Below are 24,604 nucleotides of genomic sequence, written 5' to 3' on the forward strand. Positions count from 1 at the left end.
ACACAGTCAACCTGTGGAACTCCTTGACAGAGGATGTTGTGCAGGCCAGGTGTTTAAGTAAATAAGTTCATGGAGAATAGGTCCATCAATGGCTATTAGCCAGGATGGGCGGGGATGCCAGAAGCTAGGAATGGATGGCAGGAGATGAATCACTTGATGACCTGTTCTGTTCATTCCATTTGAGGCACCTGGCAATGGCCACTATCAGGAAACAGGAGCAACCTCTTTTCCGGCAGACAGGGCTGGCTGCCACAAACAGGGGTTGCTGGACTCAGCACGAACTGGGACCAAGCAGTTCTGGTTCACTCTGGTCTGGGATGCTGCGCCTCTCTCTTTTAAATGTAGTAAGTGTCCGGTGGCTCTTACTACATTTAAAATCCAGAGTCCTTATCGACTAATCATGTAGTCGATACAAGTTGTATCGACTACATGATTTATCAGATAACTGCAATTTAACATCCTTACCACATGCCGACTGTTAAAGGGCTTCTAGTGCAGAGCCGCAGCTGGGGTAGTTGCTGGGACCCGGCGCGAGCCAGAACTGCATACTTTCACTGCTAACCCTTATCAATTAATTGTGTAGTCGACAAAACTTTTGTTGACTACATGATTAACAAATTACACATTTCTTAACATCCATAGCTGAGATTAGCAGCATAATCAGTGAAACAAGATGAAGTCCCATGAGACATCTCTCTGTATTTTAAAACACATTTAAACACTGCAGAGTCTGTCTTTCTAAAAGCCTTACCATTAAAACTCCTAAAAAACTAAATCTACATGGGGACATTTATAGCTACAATTTATTATTAGAATAACAAAAGGGGCTCTCACTTAGCACATCAACTTAATGAAAGAAAACCCAGGTTTTTCTTGATAAAAGCTTGTGCTATCTAAATACAGCACATGCCAAAAGGGAATTTTACCACAGAACATCTCAGGCTTCTGGGAATTCAAATCCCATTCAAGATTCACATTCAGTTAACAGAACCCTTTAGTGTCCATGCGAATACACATCTGCCCATCCATCTACAGAGGTGAGTTACCCAAATGATATTCACATTCATCTGTGTTTCATGTGTGGGAGCATATTTATTCTTTTCTTTTACAGATAACATTTTGCACTATCAGCAGCAGATGCTAGATCATTGAAACATTTTTCCTATGACTCTTCAATATTCCCCCCGTATGAAGTTGGTAAACTGCATCTCCACTTTACAAACAGGGAAGCTCAAACAGAATGCCTGGTTAAGCCAATTATTTGTGTGAGGTCACAAACTGACTCAGTGGAAGAGAGGGAAATAAAAACACAGAAATCATGACTTGCACCCCCATTCTACCTCCACTAGTCTGTACATCCTAACAGATTTCTCCCATACATGGACATATGGGTTAAATATTGCTAAGTTGCTGCAGTAGTTCTGCTGTTTAATTAAAGTCCTGTCCTCCATCTCCACAGGCCCCACAGGGGAAACACCAGCCACAGTCCACCTGGATATACTCCGGAAATGTCAGAACTCTGGACAAGCACAAGCCATGCCCCCAATAAATTTCACCCTGCTCCTCAAAGGTGGGCCCCAGCCTGGACGGGAAAATCAGCTGCCCCTCGGAAGCCTTTGAAAAGGATTGTGTTAACGACAGACCACGTGTTTGGCTGTACAATGCCTGTATTAACAGGGATGGAGGCTGGCAACTACTTTGTTATGTTATAAACCTGTCCCACTAGGCTCTTCTGTGCACCACCAACGTGCCAAGGCTGGAGATAAACACACGGCAAATCATGAAAAACAGACGGTGCTCAATGATTCAGTTTCTCTTGGCACGAGCCCCGTTATCCTGAAGAGAAGCAACTATGTTGCTGGGGAGAACAGAAAGAATGGCTCCATATGGCAAACATCACTGTCTTCTCATTGGCTAAGCACCACCTAGCCTGCCTGAAACAGTTCCCAGGAGGATAGCCACGACGCGGCGGAGAAAACAAATGAAACATTCCAATGGGGAAGCAGCAGGAAAACCCCTCGCAACCTGCTGAAACATCACTTGCTCTTCACAAGCACCCCACAGATTCACAACACCGTATTTTCATCCTTCACAAACCAACTCACAATCCACTCGCCTGCTTTTCCATCAGGAATTAGCCAATACACCAAGGAGATAGAAATACAATTTCATGTATTTCTATCTCCCGCTCCCATGTGCCCAACCCTTCCTAACACAGTGCAGCCAAACAGCATTTCCCTTGAGACTTGTGAGACAGGCAAAGAGGGTGAGGTAAGATCTTTTAGTGAGCGATAAGTTTTCGAGTACATTCCCCCGATCTGAAACAGAGCGCTGTGTGAGCTCAAAAGCTCTTCCCTTTCACCAACAGAAAGTGGTCCAATAAAAGATGTGACCCCTGCCAGCTTGTCTCTCTGATATCTTGGGACCAACACAGCACAAAGGCATTCACTCGTCAGTGTGCAACAACTCCTGTACATTGCCATAGAGAGCAGGATCCAAAGTCCCCCCACAACTCCCCACCACATACACTTATTCCCAATAGCAGGAACATCTGCAGCCCAGAACAACCAAAAACAAAGTCTCTGTTGCTCTCTAGGCCCACACAATGAATAGAGGAGGTACTAGTACTGGAAAGGGCTCTGGTACTGCCAGACACCTTTTGTGGAAATAAAACACAATATGTTTCATAATGTGACATTAGGGCCTGGCATTCCTTCCAAGTGCCTCTTGCTGGAGAAATACAGATACACGTACCTTTCATCCCAAACTTGGACCGGCGACCATATTTGTTGATCATAATAAAGAGCACCACCAAGAGGACACACGCAAAAGCTGCAAGCCCCACTGCTATGGACACCTGCAAGGGGCAAATCTGAAAGTTAGCTTAGAGGAACATAGGATATCAAAACCAGTTCAGACTTGAATTGTAGAAGTCTCCTATCTCAATCACTCCTTCCATACAATTACATTCTCGACACCACCATGCATGCCTGCTGTGGCGGGGGATACATCTGAATAAAAATGTCTTTAATGCAATTTTGAAACTAGAAGAGCCTCTTATTGCTACTGGAAAAACAAGAATCATTTCTATACAGATACAATTCTGCTCCAATATCACATTTCCCATCTCTCTGAACCCTCGCTCTTTACTCATCAAGTACCTCTGCATGAAATCTTCGCTTCTTACTGTTCCTTAATGCCCTGGTTTTTTGACCCTTCATAATCTCCATTTTGACACATCTTAACCAACTTTGTGGCTGCACAACCACAAGAAGATACTAGCTTGAGATAGGTGACATGCAGTAGAAGAAGGATTCTTTCACATTATCAATCCTGTCACTGTGCAAACAACCCTCAGAAGCAAAAATAAGGGAACAGAAAACACAAGAGACAGAAGGTGGTAAAACTCTTCTTCTGAAGCCCCTGAAGAGACTTCATTAGTAGTAATGCTAAATATTTATACTATGGTAGTCCCCAAAATCCCCCCATTGACACAGGGACCCCCTTCTGCCCAGCACTATAGAGATACAGAAGTGAGATCATCCCTGCCCACAAGGGCTTACAACCCAAAGCTCCTTTTTATATTTATTAATATTTATTTCTGAAAATCTTTACCCAAGATCCTTTAATTGTGTTGCTCTAAACAGCTTCCTTTCAGGGTTTCTGTCATTTGCATTTGGACAATTAGGCTTACTGCCTTCCAGGACTCCTTACTGCATTTGGACCTGTGTTCCGCTGACAGTGATGTGTTCAGTAACAACAACAAAAAATACAGCACTTAGCACAGAGACATGCTTCCTTTCATCGCTTGATGCTTTTCCCCGTCTTCTATATACGTATGGTTTTATTTTTAAAATGTCACATTTTAACAAGTATTATTTTTGTTCTCCTGTATATATTCTGCATTTATTTTTTCTACACTTGGTGCTGTTCACTAGTAAGGCCCCATTCTATGAAGGTCAATTCTCTGTGAGTTACAGCTGGATCAAACCTTTTGGAAATGAACAAGGGTTTGTCTTGTTTAAATGTTTTCTGGTTTTCAAGAGTCACAAAAACTTTCACAAAATGAGGGCAATTGTGTGAAATCTTAATTATTTCCCTAGCACTACTACTCACATTTGTTTCCCTTTCTCAGTCTGGATCCTGTGAAAAGTGAAATTTTGAGGTCTTGCAAATCCAGTAAAATGAATTGGCAAACCGTTCACTTATTTCAGCCATTTTCATGAAATCCTAGAATGACATTAGCAAGTGCAGCAGGAAGGGTAAAGTAGGGATGGTTGCATCGGTAGTGATGAAAATAAACCCAAGCTAAATCCATGCTCCTAAATGTTCTATTCTAGCATGAAACAACTCAATTAATTGGTTTATTTGTCACTTTTTCAGACTCCCATTATTTCTGACCCTGCAGGAAATACCTTGCTTGAGACTCTGTCTTCAAGAGATTCCCAACCCAGTTTTGCAAACTCAAGAGCTCACATGGTTCATAGTATCTCTGCTTATTCATCCTAAACCATTGAACCTTCTGAAGTTTGGCCATCATGAATTGCAAAGGGAGGGTTTTACTTACAAACAAATATCTGAGTATAGACATAATGATGGTGCAATCAGCATACCGGCTATCCACCAGCAACAGAAGAAATCAATAGAAAATGCTTCCCCTGTACGAAAGAAGACAGGACTCACCCCAAACGTATCTTCCTCTGGTTTGTGGGTCACAGTAATAGGTGGGGTGGGACTCACTTCATAGTCACCAACTGGAACCAGAAGAGCAAAGAATAAATATTTGATTTGTGTCCCCCCTCCCACCTGGCACCAGAACACGTCAATCTTGTGATGCCACACTATATAGTACTAGCTAGCCCAGGGAATCAGGTCTCTTGCCTTCTATTTCCAAGACTTTTAATTCAAGTCTCATTGGGCTTGAATGACTTAATAGGTCTTTTCTATTTAAGATCTCTAGGATCCATTGTAACTCAGCAGTGAGGAAGCAGAGCCCAGTTACTAATCGGACACAGTGCCTCTCCAACCCAGCTAATTAGACACTGTCTGATCCCAAGTGTTCTGTGGGTGAGTACACTTCATCCACCCACATGCCTCCCAGCACCAGAGGAAAGCTAGTGGTTCCAGCCGCCCTGGAATGCAGATTGCTGCAAGACTGAATCCTGCCAAATTAAAACCAACAATGGCTTGCATGATTTTTAAAATTAAATGCATATGAATCTTGGTGATTGAAAACCCAGGAGACAGAAGTCTCCCAGCCATAGATCAGGTGCAGCACTTACCCTACCCACCTGTTCCATGGGGCTGAACTAACTTGGAAGAGTCCCTACTAGAATGAAAAGGGAAGGGGTATATATATCCAGGACACAGTCAGTGCTTTGGCTTGTCCTCAGACTGCCCCAATAAGGAGGCCAAACTAGTGCTTGGGTTATGGACGATTGTTCTTCTAAGAAGGGGATTGAGACCCATTTGCTCATTTCATAGGGGCAATGACAACTTCTTTGGGGCACTACCAACCTGTACCTAACTTAAATCAGGAATCTCAAGCAGAGAGGTTCTATATTACTTCCCCAGGCCCCAGAACCACATAAGCCCCCTAAACACTGGCTCTGAAGATTGCTTTTTCTTTCATTTCAGTGGACAAGGCATCTATTCCACCGCCTATCAGTGGCACCCCAAACCTACAACCACTATATGAATTATTAGAAGACACACTGAACACATGTATGCCTCTGTCATGCTTCCCAGCTCTTCCCCCAACCCCTGTGCTACCAGCACAACATATGCCTCCCTCTCCATTGGTATGGATCCTACTTCAGGACCCCACTAAGCAGGAATAGATCCATCCAAGATCTACAGACTGCAGCGCATAAAAGCCTTCTTTAGTACACTAGGGCTCTCGCAGAGGCAAAAATATGTGTCTTGCTTCCCATCACCTTCCCTAACAAGCCCTCCTATCTATCACTAGAGCATTAGATGCCCCCAAACGCCATCTGCAAGGTACTTGGATTCAGGAGTGAAAAAAGTAACAAAGCAAAAAGCCAGAAGGCACTTACTTGACACAAAGTTATCTGTACCCCCTGTGAAAAGGACAAAGAGAGAAGCAACACAATTAACAGCATGATAAAGGGATGGCAGCCCCTCCCATCCAAATACTTCTCAACCACACTCCCTCATCATCCCAACCAGCCCAGGGAGGTTCAAGGGCATATCTCTCAGGCCACACCTTCACTAAGCGGAAGATCGACAGTGCCGCGATCAATCTTCTGAAGCTTGATTTAGGAGGTCTAGTAAAAACCTGCTAAATCGAACTCAAAGGGTGCCCACATCAGTGGCCAGTACTCCTCCTCCTGTGAGGAGTAAGGGAAGACAATGGAAGCATTTGCTCCCATTGGGCTCCCACTGTGGGGACATCAGGAAAACTTGAATTAAGATGCATCCACTCCAGCTACATCATTAACGTAGCTAGAGTTGCATATCTTGATTTGGACTTCCCCTTTGGTGTAGCCTGGCCTCAGAACAAGCTAGCCCCTAGCTAGTGCCAGCTCACTGACTGCAAAGGGAGAAGAGGGAAAACCCTCCTAGGAAGACTATACTCAGTGATGGGCCACAAGAGTAGACCTCCTTCATACCAATGTGCTGCAAAGTTGTCGTAACCAAGACAGTTTCTCGGGATGAGGTGGTTTTCTAATTGCACTTGCGTACCTAGAATGTGTGGGGTGTGTCAACTAAACTGTTGTAGTGCTTCAACTGGATGCAGAGCCCATGGCTCTCAATCAATGTTGCGTGCAATCTGCAGGCAATTCATTGCATATGCCCTCGCTTTATGTGCATGTCACTTTAGTAATACTGGTAGGAAAAGAACTAACTGGACAGAAACCAGTGGAATCTGTCAATGCTGTGCATGAGCAATGATAAACAAAATGACTTGTGGGCCACACATTGAACCCCAATGGGCCATGTGTGGCCCAAGGGCCACTGGTTGCCCATAACTGACATAGCTACTTTTATGAGATTTCTCTGTTTGGAGCCACACGGCAGAGCTGGGCGGGATTCTGGGAAGGAAGGGCAAGAGAACAAAACTTCCCAATTGTTGGCCCATTGGCAGTCATGGGTCAAAATAACCTCAGTGTGTGGTAGGCCAGGATTTGGGGTGCCGTGGAACAGTTGTGAGGGAGCTTGACCTGAAATGGAGGGGCACTGCAGGTTGGGATTCGAGTGCATTCATAAGGTATAAATGGAAACCTCATGTCTCCAGTGCCTGGAGGATGGGCAACACAAGTTAGGAGCAAGCTGCAGTGGCAGCGCTGTGGTGAAGTGAGGGCTGGAAGCAAATGGGCTCAGGAGGACAGAGGTGTGTGGCTGGTGGGGAAAAAGATGCTGCACTACAGTTGCACCACCCTGAAAAGCTGGCCCTGTCAGTCATCCACCTCAGCAACTTGACCAGCTCAGGGTGTTCACTGAAGCTCCTTCCAAAGAAAACTACTTGCCAGGGTCCCAGGTGACAACGTCTATAAAGCTCTCAGTGACAATCAGTTTACATAGCACAAGAACATCATCAGCTTTCAATGTACACGCCAACATAAGAAATTGACCCTGATACTAACAGGATTTTACACAGCTCTGCCAGCAAAGGATGCCTGGGATAATGCTATAAAACCATGGCAGAGGCTTGGAAGGGAATTAAATATAGTCCCAGGGTCATATGTACAGCCCCCAATGAACTGAAGTTTGGTTCACAGGGATTCAGTTATTGGGCTGTGATGGATTAGATCAGTAGTTCTTGACTCCCAGGCAAGCCACTACACTTTTTTATTTGAGGGGGGCTGGAAATTTTCCAGAGACAGCAACGCAGGAGTCAGCAAACAGAGCCAAAAACAGAGGAGTTTTCCGCCTGGGGCGTTCTGGGTTCTTTCACAGGAGCTTAGGAGGGAAGACTATGACAGCTGCAGAGGCAGCTGTAGTAGTGACCCAAAGAATGGAAAAGATTATGAAGATGACTGGATGTGGAAGCAGGGGGATGTGCATTATCCTGGAGAAGGTACCTGAAAGGTGCTTCATTTGTATGAAGTGTGATTTGACACATCTGATCAAAGAAACGATCCAAAGCTTGGAGCGGCAGCTAGAAATTGTGGTGGAATTTCAAAGGGGATTTGAGCAGGTGATGGAGGGAAGGAGAGAGGCGAATGAAGGGAAAACCTTGTGATTTGCAAATGCATGCAGGACCAGAGAATTCTGATGGTAGATTCATGATCTAGTAGAACACCATGATCAAAACAAGATTATGATGATCAACAGATGGCTCAGACAATGGTGCTATAAGGAGAGCTTGGGATGTTCAGCTATTGAGTCGTGGGATGGAGGTTGGCAGCTCTTGTAATCTGATTCTAATACTGAAAGGGAGGAAACTTAATTAAAAGAGCAATGAAGAAATTAACAAGAAAGCAGGAAAATGAACAAGAAGAAGGAAGACAATGCCAGACCACTGACAGTAACAGTCAGGTACGCTGGCAGTAAAATGACTGTACCTAATCCAGCGAGAAAACCAACCAATGCCAGACAGAAACAAATAAGGTGTCTGTCTGTACACCGATGCAAGGAACCTGAGTAACAAAATGGAGGAACTAGAACTACAGCTTCAGGAAGTGAAAGTAGATATTTTAAGCTGAACAGAAACATAGTGAAATAATAGCCAGGAATGCAATACAGGCATAGAAGGATATGTGCTCTTCAGGAAATAAATAAATAATGGCGTTGTGGCACTGTACAGTAATGATAGCGTAGATTGTAAAGAAATTAGAAGTGATGGAATGGATAAAACTGAATCTGTTTCAGTCAAAATCTATTTGGAGAAGAAAGGTAACAAAGGTTCCACCAGGACTGTGCTTGTGTCTGCTATGGACACCTGGGATCTGATTTGGATATGGAGAGACACTGCTAATATGTTTAATGAAATAAAAGCTACTGGGACTAGTGTGATTATGAAAGACTTTCATTTCTCAGATATATATTGGAGGACACATGCATAAATGGTAGGACCCAGATATTCCTGGATGGGAGAGGTGACAGATTTCTTCACCAAACAGTCATAGAACCTAGAAGTGACCACTGCTATCTTACATTTAGCATTGGTAAGTAGCAAGGACCTCGGAGGACTCCTGGTTGTAGAGGACAACCTTGATTTGAGTGATCATGAATTAATTCACTTTAAACTAAATGGAAATGTAAACAAAAATAGGTCTGAAGCTAGGGTCCTTGATTCAAAAGGGAACACTTGAAAAAGTTAAGAGAATAAGTTAGGGAAACTAAAGAACTCAAGGATCGGAATGTGGAAGAAGCTTGGAATTACTTTGAGCAAGGGGGGAAAAATGTAGGGAAGGGTAGAACACCAAACTGGATGAACATACATTTCAATCAAGTTATTAAGAGAAAGCCTACAAGGAATGGCAGAAGTGATGGACAACAAGGAAAGTTACCTCGTGAACATCAGAAAGTGTAGGGGAAAAGTGAGACCTGCCACAAGCCAAGCAAAGTTGGAACTTAAAAAGGAAATGAAAACCAGCAGTAAAAGGTTCTTTATCCACATTTTTAAAAAAGAAAGAAAACAAGGAAAACAAGCGCTAAGCACTGACGGTGGAATGCAGATTAAAGATAACAAAGGTATGGCTCAACATCTAAACAACTCGTTTGCCTCCGTTTTTAATAAGGATAATGAGGCGCTTGAGGGTAGTGTCAGGGTGACGAATGGAACTAGGATATGGAAGCAGAAATTACCACATCTGAGATGGAAGCCAAACTCAAACATGGATGAACTTAAAAATGGGACCAAACTGGGGGAGGCCCCACATAATCTCATATTACAGGAACTGGTCCATGAAATTGCAAGGATTTTTAATGAATCTGTCAACTCGAGGGTCATACCTTATGACTGGAGAATTGCAAATATAGTACCCGTATTTAAAAAATGAAAAGAAATCTATCTGGGAAACTACAGGACCATTAGTTTGACCTCAACTGTATGCAAGGTCTTAGAACAAATTATGAAAGAGAGAGTAGTTAAGGACATAGAGGTCAACAGTAATTGGGATAAAACACAACATTGGCTTTACAAAAGGTAGATCATCCCAGACCAATCTAATCTCTTTGGGAAGATAACCAATTGTCTAGACAAAGGACATGCAGTAGAACTAATCTACCTGGATTTCAGTAAAGCATTTGATACAGTTCCAAATTATTAGTTAAATGGATAGAGATTAGTATGAGAATCAGAAGGTGGATCAGAAACTGGTTAAAAAGGAGATGACAGAGGGAGGTTCCTAGTTAAGTTTCTCAGGGGTCAGTCTTGGGACCAAACTTATTTAACATTTTCGTTAATGAAAATGACGCAAAAAGTGGGAGTGTACCAATAAAATCTGACCCGAAGTAGGGAGATATTGCCAATATGGGGGACGACCAGATCATCGTACAAGAAGATTTAGATGACTTTGAATGCTGGATAGAAATGGGATGAAATTGAATACTGCAAAGTGTCCTTCAGGACTGAGAAGAAGTGTTGATGTAATTTTGGTGGAGATGTACCAGTTGAAAGTGACAGAGGAGGAGAAAGACCAGGGTGCACTGATCAATTAGAGGATGACCACGAGCCACCACTGACTACGGCCATGAAAAGATTAACTGCAATCTTAGGATGCATCAGGCATGGTATTTCCAGATAGGAAAATGTTATTAGCATTATACAAAGCACTGGAGAGACTTCATCTGGAACACTGTGTGCAAGTCTGGTCTCCCATGTTCAAGAAAAAATAATTTAAACTGGAACAGATGCAGAGAAGGGCTACCAGCATGATCAGAGCAGTGGAGACCCTACCTTAAGACATAAGACTTCAGGCGTTTGGCTTGTTTAGCCCAACAAAATGGAAAATAGGGGAGATAATGATTGCTGTCTGTAAATATATCAGAGAGAAAAACACCACAGAGGGAGAGGAGTTATTTAAGTTAAGGGACGATGCTGGCAAAACAACAGATGAATATAAACTAACCATACATAAGTTTAGCCTTAAATGACATAAAAGTTTCTAACCATCAGAGGAGCAAGGTTCTGGAACAGACTTCCAAGGGAAGGGGGAAGAGGGCAAAAAACCTAACTTGTTTTAAGACTGATCTTAATAGCTTTATGGAGGGGCGTTGCAGTGAGACTGTCCACAATGACATATGGGTCTCTTCACAACTATTAGCAAGTGTCTCCAATTGCCAGAGATGGGATAATAGAGGGGGAGCACTCTGAGTCATGACTGAGAATTCTTTTCCCAAGTGTCTGCTAGGGATGTTAGAGATCGTGTAACTGAATAGTCATGTAACCACATGAAATTGTATCAGTTACACAGCTATTTGATAGCCCTCGGGGGCAAGGCTGGAAGCCAGTGCACTCCAACCACACTTCCAGGGAGCCCCCTACTGCCCTGCTCCCTGCTGCAGCCTCTGTATCAGAAGCAGCAAGGCAGGGTGGTAGGCGGGAGCCAGTCTGCAAGGGGAGCCAGCCACCCCTGTCTGCGGGGAGCTCAAACCCTCCGCGGACAGGGGCTGCTGTAATGGAGCAGCCTCTGTCTGTGGTAGCCCAGGCTAGGGAAGTCAAGGACTAGTTGACTAGTCGACTACCTGATAAGCAAATGCTTATCAGATAGTCCACAGGATAGTCGACTAGTCGCTTCCCTCCTTTGCTGCCTCTATCAGATAAAGGCAGCAAGAGGGGGCCAAAAGAGGGGGCACTTCAAAGCAGCAGTGCCTCACAGAGCCCGGAGTCCCCGGCACTGTTTCTAAGGGATAGCGCCACACAGCTGATCCCAGGTTCCGTGCAGTGCTGCCCCTTTGAAACGCTGCCACGGCATTTCAAAGCGGAAGTGCTATGTGGAGCCCAGGGTCAGCTGGGGATTCCTCAGCTGAACCCGGGCTCCGTGCAGCATTTCATAGAATCATAGAGCTGGAAGAGATCTTAGAAGGCCATCAAGTCCAGCCCCCTGCCCAAGGCAGGACCAATCCCAATTAAATCAACCCAGCCAGGGCTTTGTCAAGCCAAGACTTAAACACCTCTAGTGATGGAGACTCCACCACCTCCCTAGGTAACCTATTCCAGTGCTTCACTACCCTCCTGTGCAGCTTGGAGACACCCTAGCTGACCCATGGCTCTGGGTAGCATGCCAGCTTTGAAATGTACAAGAGTCCCCAGTGGGGTTCTTGGGCATTTCAAAGAGGAAGCACAGCATGGAGCCTGGGCCAGCACAGGACTCTGACTTCCCGCTGGCCCTGGGCTCCATGTGGCGTTCCAACTTTGAAATGCACAAGAGCCCCCGCTGAGGCTCTTGTATATTTCAAAGGTGGAACATGGAAGTGCCTATCGATTAGTCAAGTAGCCAATGGAAATTCTATCGGTTACTCGACTAGTAAATTAATCGCTAGTTAACATACTTAGCCCAGGCCAGCTGCAAACAGAAGCTGCTTCGCAGCAGCCTCCCCTACTCAACCTCTCCCCAGCCCCATGCTGCTGCCTCTAATAGAGGCAGCAGTGAAAGGCAGGGGCAGGCATCACTGCGGAACTAGTGCTGGGGAGAAAGGGTTTTTAAGTTGGCTTCCCCCAGTACCAACTCTTGCCTGCACCTCCCCCCCTTTCTCTCTAGGAGGCAGTGTGCGGGGGCGGGGTGGGGGTTGGCAGGCAGGTCAGCAGAGCCAGCACATTCAGGGAGGCCGCTTGAAAGCTGCACATGCTGGTATTGGCTCCCACCTGCCCCACTTACCCTCCACACTGCTGGCTCTGCAGCAGCATGGGGGTGGGGAACAGGTGGATCTAGTGCTTGTAGGGAACCAGCTTTTAAGCCAGCTCCTTATGGACACCAGCTCCCACTCTCCTCTCCTTGCTGCCTCTGTTTCTGGCTTGGGGGGAGGGGTATAGGAAGGGGTACTGAATCTGGGAGGGAGTTGGGTGTGGGAAGGAGTGGGGTCCAGAGGCAGGTTCTGGTTGAGAGGCGCACAACTAAGCAGCTCCCAGCCAGCAGCATTCTCAGGCAGGCTTCCCTGCCTGTCAGCAGCCCCTGACCTCTCAAAGCATCTGGCTGTTCCATGTAGCTCTAAGCACTGTGAGGGGAGGCTTCACGTTTTACCCCTGCCCCCAGCAAAATCTCTCAACTTCTATTTGCCAGGAACTGACTAATGGGAGCTGAGAAATTGTGCTGCACTGTTCCCTCCCCCAGCAAAATCTCTCAGCTCCCATTGGCTGGTTTATGGCCAATAGAAGCTGAGAGATTTTGCTGGGGAAAGGGCAGCATGAGAAGAAAGGCACAGAGCGCCACAGGAAGTAGCCAAACACTTTGAGCAGCGCTGCTCCATGCTGTAAGGACAGGCCATGGACCACAGGCCGTATCTTGCCCACCCCTGGACTAGATGATCACAATGGTCCCTTCTGGCCTTAAAGTGTATGACTCTATGAGACTAAACTTTCATTTTAAAAAATTCTGCTCCTGCAGCAAAAACCTCCCCAGAAAACTAGAGGCAGTAATGAGGTTTATTGAATATGCAGCTCCTGACATCTCCTAGAGCAGTGTTTCTCAACCAGTCATACGAGTACCCTTAGGGATACTTGAGAGAAGTCTGGGGGGTACATCAACACACCTGAAACTTGGAGAAAACTGAATTTTTGTTTTAAGTTTTACAGCACTTTATTATTTTTGTACTTTTTACACCCAAAAATGTCATCGCCCGCCTGGCTACAATTAAGTTGTTTAAACAAATGTGTTGCAATGGTAGAAAAAAAATTGTGTGTCTGAAAACTGTAGGTACTGGGGGTACTTATGTTTTGATATATATAAAAAGGGGGTACTTATAATTTTTTTAAAGGGGTATTTTATAAAAAAAAGGTTGAAAAACACTGTTCTAGAGGAACCAACTTTTTAATGCAAGACTATGCATTTCAGATGCACTGAATGATAATATCAATTTTAGCAATGTGTGGGTCAGTGAACTTCAAGAAAAATAAATCAGGCACTGATTACATCATTGGAGGGGGAACTGCCACAATGACACGGGATCGTGAAAGGAAAAATATGGATGTAGTGGCAGGTGAAAAAAGTGGGGAACCTTTAGTTTTTATATCTATCTATCTATCTATCTATCTATCTATCTATCTATCTATCTATCTATCTATCTATCTATCCTTTTCCAGCACTTTCTATATAAGGATTTCAAAAAATTTACAAACATTAGCTTATTTTTTCAACACTGTGGCCAGAGTGAATGAATTTTTAGCATCAGCAATTTGGAGCAGCAGACCTGCTTCCGGTTACCTTTGGAAAATGCCTAGCACCCACCAAGCACATTGCAGATGCTTCAGAAACAAAGTGTTATTATTTACATTCTACAGACAGCGAACCTGAATCACAGAAATGGGAAGCGACAAAGGCGAGAACACAACCCCTATTTCCCTACTCCAACCTCTGTGCCCTTCCTCCCAGATGACAGAAAGCCTACATAGATTAAGGAGCTAGACAGATTATCATCCTTGAAGCTTGAATATATTTTCCCCACTGCCTTCTGTTTCTGTTCTTGTCTTTAGATTGGTCACTTCTTCAAAGCAGGGATTTTGGTTTCCAGTTGCTGTATTTGATCTTCAGGAAAGTTCTGTGCCCATAGACGGTCTGATATAAATAATAAATGAAAAATGCCGTCGGTATTGCTCTGTGGATAGCAAGTGCTCTATTTGGCTCGGTTTTCTAGGGGCTGCAGGAGCCAACATGGAGCTGTCATTTTCTCGTGGCATTTCTCCTACCCACAGCACGTGCCATTCTGCTAACTCTATGATGCCTGATCTGGTGCGGCAAAAGCAGAAGGCAGTGCAAGAACCTTCCCACCCTTTCTAGGCAGCCCAGCCATGACAACCCTCTCGATTTCACCCCTATTCCTAGAGCTTCCCCTGCTTCATTTTTCCTTCTACATATTCACCACACACATCATCTTGTGACACAGTGAGGAATTTCAAGCCATCTCCTGAGAATGCCTAACAAACAGTTGATGCAAAGGACCTAGGAGGGGTTTGTGGGGGGGGGGGGGGGGGAACGGAGGGAGTGCAGTTGCACCAAAATGGAAAGATTTTTTTTTCAATTAAAATAGGTAGCATTCCACCGACATCATAGCCACTTGATAGAAGTAAAATGATCTCACCGAGTCCTTTGAAAGGGTTTTCCTCCACACACCACCACTACCTCCGTAGTATGCCAAAAAAGACTGTTCGGTGCCAAATGAGTGAGAGGCCTCGTTAAGGGGCGTCAGAGATAACACAAGATACACTGCATGCCCTAACCCATCTCTGACAGACAAGTCATTGAGCAAAGACCACCAGAAACATTGCAGAATGAAAGTCAAAATCCCGTCATTTTCTTTTCAGTCAAAATGTAACTGAAAATGGGGGGTCTCCTGCCATTGTATTATATTGTTTGGGCATTCCTCTAAGCTAGTAGGGTCATGTGTGATCTGTGCATGGTTGATCGGACCCAAGTGCCCCAGTATGGCATGTTGTTCTAGCTACCATCTTTCAAGACAGACTTGATAAAAAGACCACGACCACTCAACGCCAGTAAAATTTCATGGCCACCTCTTTGCACCAAGAGGTATGTTAGCTCCTATTTCAAGGCCAGTCTGTATAATGACCTCCTGCCTCCCTAAAATCCCACTGAGGTTTCACCAGGATACACAACCCTTTTTCACACCCATGTCTAGATTCATGTGCAATGTTGCTCCATGCTGTTAAAAAGTCACGACATTGTGCACAAGAGGGGGCTGTATTTTTAACGGTAGGTGCAATGAACCTTGTGCATGGCTTCTATAGCAGTCTGCTAAGTGCTCCAAGATGCAAGGCCCTAGAGAAACACAAGGGCTGACTCTCTCACCTGGAAAGGGCGTCTCGAGGAAATGCCCTTTGATGGTCTGGTTGGCGGTACCCAGCGGGTTGGTGGCCACGAGGGTGTAGTTGCCGTTGTTGTAGTGAGTAGGCTTGTTGAAGAGCAGACAACCCTCAGACACTTCGCCCTGCTGGTAGAACTCCATGCGGATGATCTCTGTCTCCCTAAGGACCTGGCCGTTATGCAGCCAGTGGAGGCTGGGTGCTGGGTTCCCATGCACCACAAACTCAATGCAGTGCTCCAGGCGCAGCTCTGGCTCCTCCAGGCTCAGGATGCGCGGGGGATCTGGCCGAGAGAAACACAGTGCAAACTTGTGGGACTCACCACACAACCCAAGCAAACTCTCTTATTCCAGGCGATGATGAATACTTCATTTCCCTGTAGGCAGCCAGCCACCAGCGTGCACTCAAACAGCTAGCAGAACTACCCCTCCCACGGCTGAACTGCCATATGAACTAGGATCCGTGCAGTCTGTAAGCAGCAGCAGGGGTGGCCCTAGACTAGCTGCCAGCAACTGGCGCCCTAGGCAAACCATGCAATCGGCGCCCCCACCTCCAAACCCCTCAATGATATTGTGCCACCATTTGGTGCCCCATTTAACTTGGCGCCCTAGGCGACCGCCTATTTGGACGGGCCGCCCCTGAGCAGCAGCCTTACTCAGGGAGCTGGAATGGAGCCTGGCCCAAAGGAACCAAGCCTTGTTTGGGTGGCAGGAGACAACCTGCTGTTATTTAAGAATCAGCTAAGCTTGTCTCAGACAGGAGCTGCTCTCACAGCATTTCATAGCACTCGCACTGAGGCAAAGCGCTTCCCAACATGTATCTGAGGGTTGTTCTCATTCATTCTAGCGGCGTGTAACAAGCTATTCAGGACAGAGGGACTTTCTGTCTCCACAGCCAAAATCCCCAGTAAAGGAACAAATAACCAGGCTCTACCCTGCCTGGAATAATAGATACATCAAAGAAATTAAAAATGGCTTTCCCTACAGCACTGGAGTTGTCTTCTGGAATCCCTGACTTTCCAGCTACTTTCCTCTCCCCCCACCCCATTTAATTCCTAAATAGCCCTGCTCACAGCTGCCTTTTCTCTGGGGTGGAGGACGGAATGGGGTCATGCAGAGCACCAACGTCAAGGGGCACCGCTGAGCCACTCCAGCCGCTACAAAAGCTGCACAGTGAGCGCTGCCAGCTCCATACGTCTGGGGAAAAGGCTCTGAGATCAGATCTTGGATTTGGACCCTGCAGACCAGCCAAAATTAAGTTTGTAACTGTCCACCTGACATACATAGTGTTGTACTCCCTCCCCACCCAATGTCAGTGGAACAGCCTGCTCATGTTAAGCAGGCTTTCCTAGTACATTGTTAATTATACACATGTCTAAAAGGTGCCAGTTGGGGCTCTCTGGTCACATTCAGTAGTTTAGGAATTCTCAGCCATTCAAGCAAATATCCCTCCAGGCTTCAGAATGGCTGCACGTCCTTTGGGGCTTCAATTCCTTGAACTTCCCTGGGGAAGCTCCGATTCATTGAGTATCCTCCAGGAATGCTACAATTAGAGAAAGTGTAGCAGGGTAAAGCTGAGAGTTCACCTCCATTTAATACATATGCATGGTACCCACTCCTAAAAGGCCTCTTAACTAGGAATGTCAATGTGTAGTCGAATACACAATTAACTGATAAGCCACTAGCTTATCGGTTAATCTTATCAACTACACTCATCCCTGCCTCTTGCTGTCTTTATATGGGGGAAGGGAGACTGGGAGCTGGTACAGGTGGGAAGCTGGTTTTTAAGCTGTTTTCAAGCCAGCTCCCTACACATATCAGCTCATGTGAGTCGCTTCTCCCCCTCCTCCCATGCTGCTGCCTCTCTATCAGCATAAGGAAAGATACACATGGGGGAACCGGCTTTTAAGCTGGCTCTCCTTGTGTGCTGGCTTCGCAGAGCCACCTGCCCCACACCTGCTGCCTCCCACAGAAGCAGTGGGGGAGGGGGAGTAGGCAGGAGCCAGTGCTTGGGGGGAGCCGCCTGTCCTCCCCACCCCCATCAGAGGCAGCAGCACCGGGGGAGGGGAGCCTGGTCTGTGGGATGCTGGCACAGCCTCTGTCCACAGGGAGTTTGGGCCCCCCACGGACAGGGGGTGCTGCCACCCCATGCTGCTACAGAGGCAGCAGCACAGGGCACCAGGCAGGATCCAGTCTGCATGGGAAGCTGCCTCTGATACATTCTGGGCTCCCTCTCATCTGTCCTACATCCTAAGCGTACCAGGTCCACATTGGTTGAGGGCAGGGCTCGATCCCTCAACATCTGGCTCTCAAGGCAGGTACCTTAGCCACTGTGACACTGAAGGATAGCAGGGGGCTCCTCTGGAGTGGGTCTGGGAGCACACTGGCTGCTGGTCCCGCCTCCAGGAGCTATCGAATAATCATATAAGAACTAATATTTCGCCGGGACGATACATTGGCTTTCCTCTCTGGTTTTTCTAAAGATGCTCAACATTTGATGCTGAGGAAAAACATGCCAAGGTGGAAAAACATGAGAAAGGTGGAGCTGGGAGGGGCCATGCAAGATTCCCCCCTCACAACTCTGCCGATGCACCTTAATCCTGACCCATGCAATCCCTTGTTAACCAAGGGTACGTCTACACTACAACATTATTTCGAAATACTTATTTCGAAATAAGATATTTCGAAATAAAGTGTCTATATACAAAATGCATTTCAGAATAACATTTCGCTATTTTGAAATAGTGCGTCCACAGTGAGTGGACACTGAATCGCATTTAAGGCCGGCCGGAATCAGGTCCGGTAGGGCATCAGGTCAGGAGTTACTTTGTGTGGCTGCTGCCTGAGGCTGAGGTCTGTGCTTAAAGGGCCCCTTCCCTCCTCCCCACCCCGCCCCGCCCCAGACAGCCGGTTCTCAGGTTTCCCTGCTTGCTTGCCTACCTCAATGAGGGACAGCAAAGCATTTTGTCTCTGCATGCTTTGGTTGCCCTCACTCGGGACACCACAGCACTCTGCAACATGGAGCCAGAGCTGCAGCACCTCCCTCCCCACACACACACCCTTCGTTCCAGCACGTGTGCGTGTGAAAGGGTGTGACTGGCACACTCACCGGGAGTAGGCCCATTTCTGCAGCCATGCTCAAATGGAGAGAAGCTGGAGGACAAGGTAACTGGCCCACAATGAAAGCTGTGCATATTTCCTCTTACACGTAGCCCTATGACGGGTTCCAGCCAGTCTCCTGCAGCAACTCTGACTCCGTGTTCTCACCCTCAACGGCAGTAAATCAAGACAGGTGTGTTTTAGCTTGGTGCCCCACAATTGCCCAGGGGAGACACTTTCAGTAAGTTCCCTTGTACAACAGGGATGTTAAATATCGGTTAATTAAATAGTTGACGAACCTCATGAATTCTTATCAGTTACTCCACTATTCTATAGTCCCTGGGGATGAGACCAGCAGCCAGTGCGCTTCCAGCCCCACTCCTGAGGAGCCCCCTAATACTCCATGTTTCTGCCTCTGTATTAGAGGCAGCAGCACGGGGTGGCAAGCAGGAGCCGGTCCACGAGGTGAGCCAATTTAAAAACCACAAAGACCAGATCCTGCCTGGTGCCCCACGCTGATACAGAGGCAGCAGTGCAGGGTGGCAGCAGACTCTGTCCATGGAGGATGTGGAGCTCCCGAACCTGGCACGAGCCACAACTGAGCTGGGGTGCCTGCCCGCCTGGTTCCTAATACACTTTAAATGCAAAGCCATAGCAGGTGTAGCTGCTGGCCAGCCTGCTAAAAAATTTACTAGCAAAGGGGGGAATGCATGTAGTCTATAGCATTAACCTATATGCTTTTGCTTATCAGTTAATTGGTTAATCGACTACACTGTTACATCCCTAATGTACAACCTCCCACCAGCCTATATCTATCCAGTGTCTCCCTGCCTCTACTTACAGTAGACTGTGAGCAGCACGCTGGCATTGGTCATTCCCACCACGTTCTCAGCAATACACGTCAAGAGGAACCCGTTATCCTCACTGGTGACATTCACCAGGGTCAGATTGATGGCATGAACATTGGTCCAGTTGAGGTTCGTCTGAAATTCCCCCACACAAAAAACAAACAATAAGGAAAAACTCAGCAAATGATGCCTGTCCACCCACCTCCCAGGCCCAGAGGATCCCAACTCCTGTATAAAATGCCCTGATCTCTAACAACCATGGCCATGCAAAACTTCATTTCATGGCTCACCACAGGCACGGCACTGTGAGCATCACAATGCATCCAGGCAAGGAGATATAACCCCAGCTAATGGAGATGGGCTAACATGCAATCAAGGGAGCTCGAAAGGTGGTAAACTATCCGCCCAAAGGAAGAGCCTTGGATTCAATATCTGCACTCCACCCGCTAATACTTCCTATTCCCTAGGGTTCCTAATCTGATGCTGGGGTGGACTATACAACCCATTTAAAACAGTCACTGATTTCACTTCTCTCCCGGGGTGATGACTCATCCGGCCCCATTACAATGCAAAACAAAAGAAGTGAAGACCCAGAAAATCCCCATGGCCAGCACTTCGGTTGCTGTGAAGTGTGTTCACACCATGGCGATGGACCTCGGCAAGGACAGTAAGTGCCTGGCCACCCAAGCCCCTTGGCCTCCTACCTGATGCGTATTGATGGAGTGCAGATCTGCAACCGTCCAGTCTACATCAGGCAGTGGCGACCCTGAGCCATTGCAGGTAATCACCGCGTTCTCGCCTTCCCGCACCGTCAAGTTATTGTGGCTGACGCTGATCTCAGGCAGATCTAAGGGAGTCAAACAAGAGGACACTTAGGGGGCACCCTGACCACCAAGACACAGAACGGGCACTTGGGTTCTGCCCCCCACCAGTTCAGTCTCCCAAGCAGACTTCTCCTTACAGCTAAGCAGCCTGCACCATCCTGGGCTTGCGAATGAAGGAGGGGGAGGGAGAAGAACAGAAGATGGCAAACAGCTTGGCCTTCTCATGCTGAAAGGGATGAGTGACATGGGGGACGTCGCCAGGTGGACGGATATTCTCTCTGCTTGGCAATTTGCACATTGCTCACAACTCAGGAAGTTCTGTCCAAGTGCCAGTTGTCATCCAAACCCAAATGTCCCTTCTCCCCAAGCCCCTTGGGCTGGTGCAGAGATCTGTGAGGAATAAAACCACTTCTACAGAATCACTGGCAAGAGATCCGGCGTGAGCTAGGGCAGAGAACAGAGCTCCTGGCACTTACAGTGGAGAGAGACAGAGAGAGTTTCTCGCTAATTTATAACAATCAAGAGAAGATGACCAGGGACAAGTCCTCGTATTAACAACATCTCTGCTAATGAAAGACGCCCCTACTCTTCCCTCCAAGGTGCCAAAGAAATACTGATTTATAGCGGCTCTGACTTACTCCTCTGCCCTGCTGAGTCACCCTGGCACCAAACATTCACACAGTGTGCAAGAGACAGTGCCAGCAGCAAGAGAGAGGGGAGGGGGATACACAGCACAATGATTGGACACAGAATGCATGGGGGAGGAGGGTACTGAGGACTGCATCAGTAAAGGAGGAAGAGAGGGAGCCCTGAATAAACAAGAAGGGAATAGGAGGCAATGGGACAGTGCAATGGCGTCTCCCTCCTGAAAACGTGGGTTCAAACATTGACTCAGTGACCCCCACAGCAACAAGAACAGACCCATAACTCTGAATTCACTTTTGAACTCAGTCAGAATAGCCTCTAGGGACAGCAAAGGTGCTGCAGGTCAGGACTGAGATGTGTTAGCAGAGCTACATGGGGAGCCCAGGAGAGACTGCGATTCACTCTTGAGTAATGTCAACATAGCAATGGGAGCTGGGCAGGATCCTGTACCATACCCATATTCTGCCACAAGCCACGTATCCAACCCAAACTAGCAACACCATGTGCCAGGCCAGAATGCAAGGATCAAGTAAGCCTCATGTGAAACTGCCTTGAGTCATTTGGATGCTTGCCCATTCAATCTCTGAATGAAAGATTTAGCTCAGGAGGAAAGATCTTAGCTGGGCATCTTCTGTTCCTGCCTTTTCTCCATGTTTTTAGGGATAATTAGGGGGTGGGGAATCAGTGGAACAGTTTGCCCTATAAGCCCAGGAAATTGATGTATGTAAACACCCTGTTCTCTCACATCCAATAGTAGAAGGAGTCCCCTCTCCCCCTTTCTTTGCTCACGAAGGATTTTCTAATCATTGAGGATTATAATTCTCATTTGTGGAGGAAATTACAGTTCTCTCTCTCAAATCTCTTTAGTTCACCTACCTGCAGATATTTCAGACCATTTTCAGGTTTTAATAAAGAAGAGTTAGAACAAAGAGACACTGTGAACTAGAAAGTCATAGCTGATCTCCAACTGATAATTGTGCATCTACTGTTACAAGAAATGCTTTACAATTCCTAGATTAGAGCAACGCCATTTTTTAAAATGTTTCTCTCTTTTCCCCCAGACTGGGCATCTAACAGATCCTACTCTACAATCTCCTTCCCTGTCCCGTTCTTGGTACAGGACCTTCCCTGGGTCCTGCTTGCCAGTAAGAGCAGTAACACAACTGACACTGAAAAGGCAGCAGATTTAAGTGTGAACAAAGAGAGAATGCTGGTAGAAGGAGCAGCGCTGGGTATGTCTAATGTTGCTCTTGGACCCACACAAAAAGACCATCGTGGAACAAAAAAATACGTGTGCACGGACATGCAGACACACGCACACTTAAAACTATAAGGATCTGCCAATTTAAAAGTGCACCAACTAAAAAAATTATTTTAAAACAATCAAACTGCCAGTGTCTCTTTAATATAAGTAGTTTCTAGCATCCTCTAAATAGAAGCATAAGCACATGAAGCATATCCTCTCTCAAAAAGTGGACAATTCCTGCAACTTCAGGCTAAGGCATGCACTGACCACAATGTGCCTTGCTTGATAATATGATACCATTGGGGGGAAATTTCTTCCCAAACACAGCTGATGGTTAACTAATGCTCTAAATCATGAGGAATAATACTCCAAATTCCACTAGTGATGCCACTGATATTCATAAGCTATTCTAATCCATTTCAAAAAGCTCACTCTGACTTGCCTTAGTATCCTGCATCAGTAAGTTCAATGGGTTAACCAGACGTGATTCTGGGGAGGGTTTCAATGATATTTCTCTGTCACTTAGCACTCCCTATAGGATGGACCAGAGTCGTGAGGGGCCCTCCTAGCCTCTTCTGTCTATAGCCTGGGGAACAAGGTGAACCTGAGCATGCAGGGGATTTTCCTTACCACACTGGCTGATGTTCATTTCCTGCAGGGGAATGACAGCAGCCTCCACATTCATGCAGTACAGTTCTTGGCTCTGCAGGTTTGCTTCACCCTTCTCTTGCCAGAGCTGAATCCAGCGGATGTCACAGCTGCAGTTAAAAAAGTTACTTTCGAGGCTCCTACAGAGAGAGAGAGAGAGAGTAATAAACAAAGGGGTAGGAGGCAAACTAACAGGATTATGCTTGATTGCATGGGATCTCCACAGAATAGCTACCAATTGTAATGAGGGAGGGTCACCCTTGGCATGTGCTTCCAGGCTAAAATGACTCAGCGCAGGGTTTCCTAACGTATAAATTGCAATCCAAATATGGGTCACCATTAAGTTTCAAATGGGTCGCCAAATGTCTCCCCAGGTGGCTCTGCACTCCTTCCTCCCCCCTGTGTTTGAATTGCCTTGGGTCACTAAGTCTTCTTGAATTGTCAAAATGGGTCCTCATCTGGAAAAGGTTGGGAACCACTGACTCAGAGGGATAGCTGTGTTAGTCAGTAGGGCTGTGTCTAGACTGCATCCCTTTTCCATAAAAGGGATGCAAATTAGACATATCACAATTGCAAATGAAGTGGGGATTTAAATCTCCCCTGCTTCATTAGCATAAAAATGGCTGCCGCTTTTTTCCGGCTCGGCGCTTTGCTGGAAAAAAGCACCAGTGTAGACGCGGATCTTTTGGAAAATAAAGCCTTTTCTAAAAGATCCCTTCTCTCTCATTTTAAGATTTAAATCCCCGCTTCATTTGCAATTGCGATATGTCTAATTTGCATCCCTTTTATGGAAAAGGGATGCAGTCTAGACACAGCCTAACTGAACAAAACCCTTAAAAAATAATGAATGGTCCAATTAGAAAGACATGAACTAGATGGGCCTCTATATTCAATACTGTAATGACACCAAAAGCGAAGCATCGGGCACTTACAGCCCACTCTATTAGCCACATTTAACATGGACACTCTAATCAACAAGATTATTTTTCTTCTCTTTCCCTCTCCGGCTCCCCTCTCTCTCTGCTATTTCTTTGTACCCCTGGATCCCTTGCTCCATTCATCTGAAGAAGTGGGTTGTGCCCAAGAAAGCTTACAATACCATCTACATTTTTTTGTTAGTCTCCAAGATGCTGCAGGACCATTCGTTTTTTTTTTGAGGCTAAAATGAGTTTCTCTAGACTGGGGAGATTAAGGACTCCTGGAGCAGCAAGAGAAGGAAAGGCTGTAAGTGTTCTTAAATCCAGGTGATATTTGGCTAGAGGGATGCGGAGGGCAAGGGCTGGAACAGCAAATGATGCTGAGGTTCAGAATGGAATTGCATTGGTGGAAGGTCATATGCACAAGTGCTGACC

General features: G+C 46.2%; 1 protein-coding gene across 6 annotated transcripts in view; it reads right to left on the bottom strand.

Moving 5' to 3' along the window:
* The window catches only part of NTRK3 (neurotrophic receptor tyrosine kinase 3), a 386,176-nt gene that overhangs the window by 226,253 nt on the left and 135,319 nt on the right, over nucleotides 1–24,604 (bottom strand). For all 6 annotated transcript variants that reach the window (XR_012895725.1, XM_075897044.1, XM_075897046.1 and 3 more), the window contains exons 5-11: nucleotides 23,235–23,392; nucleotides 20,594–20,736; nucleotides 19,883–20,024; nucleotides 15,930–16,226; nucleotides 6,057–6,080; nucleotides 4,684–4,754; nucleotides 2,755–2,857 (exon numbers count right to left, since the gene is read on the bottom strand). Coding sequence is in view for 5 of the 6 variants with exons in the window: in XM_075897044.1 (XP_075753159.1) it covers nucleotides 2,755–2,857; nucleotides 4,684–4,754; nucleotides 6,057–6,080; nucleotides 15,930–16,226; nucleotides 19,883–20,024; nucleotides 20,594–20,736; nucleotides 23,235–23,392 (938 nt within the window). In the remaining variant the exon portion in view is untranslated. The remainder of the gene's footprint in view (nucleotides 1–2,754; nucleotides 2,858–4,683; nucleotides 4,755–6,056; nucleotides 6,081–15,929; nucleotides 16,227–19,882; nucleotides 20,025–20,593; nucleotides 20,737–23,234; nucleotides 23,393–24,604) is intronic.

Source organism: Pelodiscus sinensis, chromosome 14 (assembly GCF_049634645.1).
Source record: "Pelodiscus sinensis isolate JC-2024 chromosome 14, ASM4963464v1, whole genome shotgun sequence".
Taxonomy (NCBI): Eukaryota; Metazoa; Chordata; order Testudines; family Trionychidae; genus Pelodiscus; species Pelodiscus sinensis.